Here is a 4,189-nt window from a genome sequence, read left to right on the forward strand (position 1 = left end):
CCCGCTGCTGGCAAGAGCCCTCAGCAAACACTCACTGGCACCGGCGGCTCCTTGAGGGCCAGCGCTGGGTAAGGCAACGTCACCCTGCAGAAATCTCTGTGTCCCTGCCCCAGCCTGCCTGCTGCAATGCCTGGGGCTCTGCAAGGTTCCCCCAATGGCCAAGGGGAGCAGCCCTTAGGTTGCCAGAGTCCTGGTCCCCGTGCTCCCTCCTGGCGTGTTTGTGCTGCTTCAGCCCACGGTGGTGGCCCCGTCCTGTCCCCATCGGTGCAGGGCTAAGGAGCTCAACCCTGAGGCACAGAGCTGCTGTGAGACTCCCATGCTTTGTCAAGGCTGGTCCTCTCCATCTCCTAGGCCCAAGATGCCCCTTTGCCCAGACCATCCATAAGCCTAAAGTGCTGCTTCTCATCCCAGCGGTGTCTCGTGACGCACCCCACGATCAGCACAGCCCCGTGGAGCTCCCTGCACCCCCACATCCCCTGCCGCCCCCTCGTGCCTCACCAGCCACCACGTCCCCATCTCACCAGGGACCTGGAGAATGCCGGGACAGGGAACATCACCCTCCCAGCCTCACCTTGACGTCCTGCTCGAGGCTGTGGATGAGCTCGCCGTCCACCTGGCCGGTCTGCGCCACGCGCAGGCTTCGGCGCTCGGCCTTGCGCAGCCGGGACTGCAGGATGCGGCAGGGGGTCAGCTGCTGCCGGAGCTCCTGCAGCTGGTACACATCCTCCTCCATGTACACATCCCTCATCTCCAGCATCTCGGCACGCAGCTCCTCGATCTCATCCTGCGGGGAGATGCATGTTAAGAGGGGATGGACCCCACGGCTTGGTCTCCCCTCTTTTCCCCCGCCTCACTGTAGCTCTCCTGCCCTCCTGCACCCCACGGGATGTTTTCACAGAGCTTCAGCCCCTTGGGTCAAGTCCCATCCTTGCAGGAAAAAGGCTCAGAGCCAGCTGGGCATCATCACCCACGGGCAAGTCAGCCACCCAGGGGGGAGAGCCAACACGGGCGCCTATAAATATTTGTGGTAAAAGAAAGAGGAAGGTGGGGGAGGGAGAGGAGCTGCAGGAGCAGCACAGGCGGCAGCCACGGCGAGACAAATGTAGGTCGTCGTTGGAAAAGATGTGTCAGGGAGGCAGGCGAGGGAAGGAGGAGATGGCAGGCGAGGACAGGAGAGGCAACGCGGGGACACAAGCAAGATGCCACCAGTGCTGGGTACCAGAAGCTGCCCCTCGTTTTGCCAACATGCAGCTCTAGCCCAGCTGGGTCCCCCTTCCTCCCTTCCTGGTTTCATCAGCTCTCATGGTAATGAATCTCTCTCAGCCCAGCAGTGCTAGGGGTGACATCCAGCTGCCACCAGTACTGACCCTAAGCTTCCTCCAGGTCTGCAGCACATGGCCACCAAGAGACTCCCTTCAACAGTCACAGCTCCAGTGCCACTTCCATGTCCAGCAGAGCTATGGCCACTGGGGATGCTCAAGGACTGTCCCGTCTGGTCCCTGGGGACACACATGGGCTGCCCAAAGCTCTTTGCACGTCCTCGTGAACATGATCTCAACCCAAAGCCTCCAAGCAAACCCTTCAGCCATTGCACCAGCTGCCCTCCTCCTTGACAAGACCCGGTGGACCCAACATTCCCTGGGAGGCGACGGAGCATCTGCTCTCCTGCCCAAAACCCCACCACTGAACACCCCCACTGCTGCCAGATGCAACTGCCACTTGAGAGGTGAGGGGCTCACACTGCCAGCTGGCATTGTGGCACAACCAAGATGAGGACCTGGCACAGGCAGTGGGGAGGCATAGCCCCTATTCACCCCAGGCAGAGGGGGACAGGACCCCACTGCTCCCGACACTGCCGGTGACAGTGACCCACAGAGCACAGAGCTGGCTCTGCCAGGCGCTGGCACTCACCCCGCCTGGACAAAGCCCCAGCTGCAAGAATTCCCCCAAAAGGCAAAGCTGAGACCAGGGAGGGGGAGCAGCAGCTGCAGGGACAAGTCACAGTCGCTCACTGTTGGCTTTAAACACTACGTGACAAATAAGAAACGTCAATTAGACAATCCCAGATTATCTCCCAGCCCAGGCTGCTGGAGTGGCCACCAGTGTCCTGCTGCCCTCTGCCACTCTGCTTCTTGTTGGGGGTCTCAAGCACAAGAGCTGGGCAGACACAGCCCTGAGATGGGCAACAGGGTGTCCTGGGGGGCAGCCATCTGGGCTGCTCCAGGGACAACTGGAGACTGTCCCCTGAAGAGACATCACTGCAGGCACATTTCAGAACCTCTTCAGGGATGAACTGCCCTGTGACAGCTGCCATGCACCCCGGGGACACACACCCACGGGAAACTCACCACCAGCACTGCTCACCCCACAGGGCAGTGCCACCAGCACGGGGACATCAGCAAAACCCCTATTAAGCCAAAACAGCCCAGGGAGCTGGTTTATGGGATCTGCTCCTTGGGAGCTTCAGGCGCTCTGCGGCTGGGTGGTGGAAAACAACCTTTCACCACCAAAGTCATGGGAATCGTGGCTTGAATATGATTGCAGAGGCACAGGGACCGTCTGCATCCTGCTCCAGGGCTGACCATACTGGCTCCCATTTGCCATGTGGCTTTCCCAGGCAGCAGCTGAGCAGGGCAGGGAGCAGAAACCTTGGAAAGAACCCAAGCAAACCTCGCATTTGCTGGCAGGAAGCCTGGGCTCACCGTGCTAAGAGCTGCTGCTTGTTTATAGCTCGGGTTGTAGCAACCGTTATTTTAGGGGAAGGCTGTGTCTGGTGAGAGCCTGGGCAAAGCTCAGTGGCCCAGCCCCAAGCTGCTCCTTCACGGGGTGCTCCTGGGGAGCACGGCTGGGGGCAGGGGGGTTGCAACAGAGCCAGCAGTGTTGGGGCTGGGAAAGTCGTGCTTCCCTTTGCTCCAGCCTCAGGAATTCACCCACACCCCATAACACCAATAAACCCTTCAAGTGGCAGCAGCCCAGCAGCTGCACCCCCACCCCGAGCTTGGCCCTGGGAGGCAAGTAGTGCTGCTAAGCCATGGTAACTGGATTAGGATTGAAGAGCAAGAACCTGCCAGCAAACGGGAAGAGAGCTTAGGACAGGGAATCTGCTGACCCCTCCATGGCCAGGCTGTGGCAGGCAGAACAGCCCCACAGCATCCAGAGGCAGCACGTGGGGTGCACAGAGACCCCCTGACAGCTTCTGGGGTCTGTGATGGGCACTGAGCCTCACCCTTTGCATCTGCACCTTTCCTGGAGTTGATGCCCATCTTTGCAACATCAAAGCAAAGAAGATCCAGTTAGGGAAAGGGGAGAGCAGGGCCCAGAGTGGAGGGAAACACCCTAGAAACATCTCAAATTCACGGCTGGTTTTGGGAGAATGAAGAATTAGCAGTGCTAAATAAGAGTGTGAAACAGATAGGAGGAGAACAATGCTGAGGATGAGATAAAGGATGTCTCTTCAAAATGACCACACCCATGGGTTGCTCACCACCCTCATCATCTGGGACTCTGCTCAACCACTGCTGCACCCCTGCTCACGCCATCTCTGCAGCAGCAAAGGTTTCATGGGTTTGTTTTTTTTTACACCAGAAGTGTAAAGGGAAAGATGCTGGGGATCTGCAGCCCAGCAGGACATTTTTCAGTGCCCAAGGGACAACAGTGTGCAGAAACAAACATCCCACTTGCATGTGCAGAAGCCAGGCTACCCCTGATGAAGCAACCCAAGAGATAACACACACCCCTTCAACCTTCTCTGAGCAAACCTTGGAGACACAATATCTCCCTGGGGAGGTGATTAAGGAAACTAAGAAGTGGCAAGGAGAGAAGCAAACTGCCTGGTTCCAGTTCCAAACCCCCCCCCCCCCCCCCCTTCAACCTTCTCTGAGCAAACCTTGGAGACACAATATCTCCCTGGGGAGGTGATTAAGGAAACTAAGAAGTGGCAAGGAGAGAAGCAAACTGCCTGGTTCCAGTTCCAACCCCCCCAATGTGCCCCTGCATCCACTGGCAGGGTATCAGCTCTTTCAGGATGGTCAAGACCTGGAAGAGGCTGAGCTTTAAGGTGATGGCCTTGAATGGTGGCACGGCAGGAGGAGACGGCAGAGCACCCCTCCAAATGCAGATTAGATCCACCCCAGGTTGTGGCAGAAGAGTTAAACAAACCCTTGGCTCTCCTGCCCGAGGGGAGCTACAC

The 4,189-nt window shown here is 58.2% G+C and overlaps 1 protein-coding gene across 1 annotated transcript in view; it reads right to left on the reverse strand.

Moving 5' to 3' along the window:
• Positions 1–781, reverse strand: part of SOGA1 (suppressor of glucose, autophagy associated 1) — a 22,565-nt gene extending 21,784 nt beyond the window's left edge. The window contains exon 1 of the mRNA XM_009998392.1: positions 572–781. Coding sequence (XP_009996694.1) covers positions 572–757 — 186 coding nt within the window. The 5' untranslated portion in view covers positions 758–781. The remainder of the gene's footprint in view (positions 1–571) is intronic.
• Positions 782–4,189: the final 3,408 nt, after the last annotated feature.

Source organism: Chaetura pelagica, unplaced genomic scaffold, assembly GCF_000747805.2.
Source record: "Chaetura pelagica isolate M959 unplaced genomic scaffold, ChaPel_1.0 scaffold415, whole genome shotgun sequence".
Classification (NCBI taxonomy): domain Eukaryota; kingdom Metazoa; phylum Chordata; class Aves; order Apodiformes; family Apodidae; genus Chaetura; species Chaetura pelagica.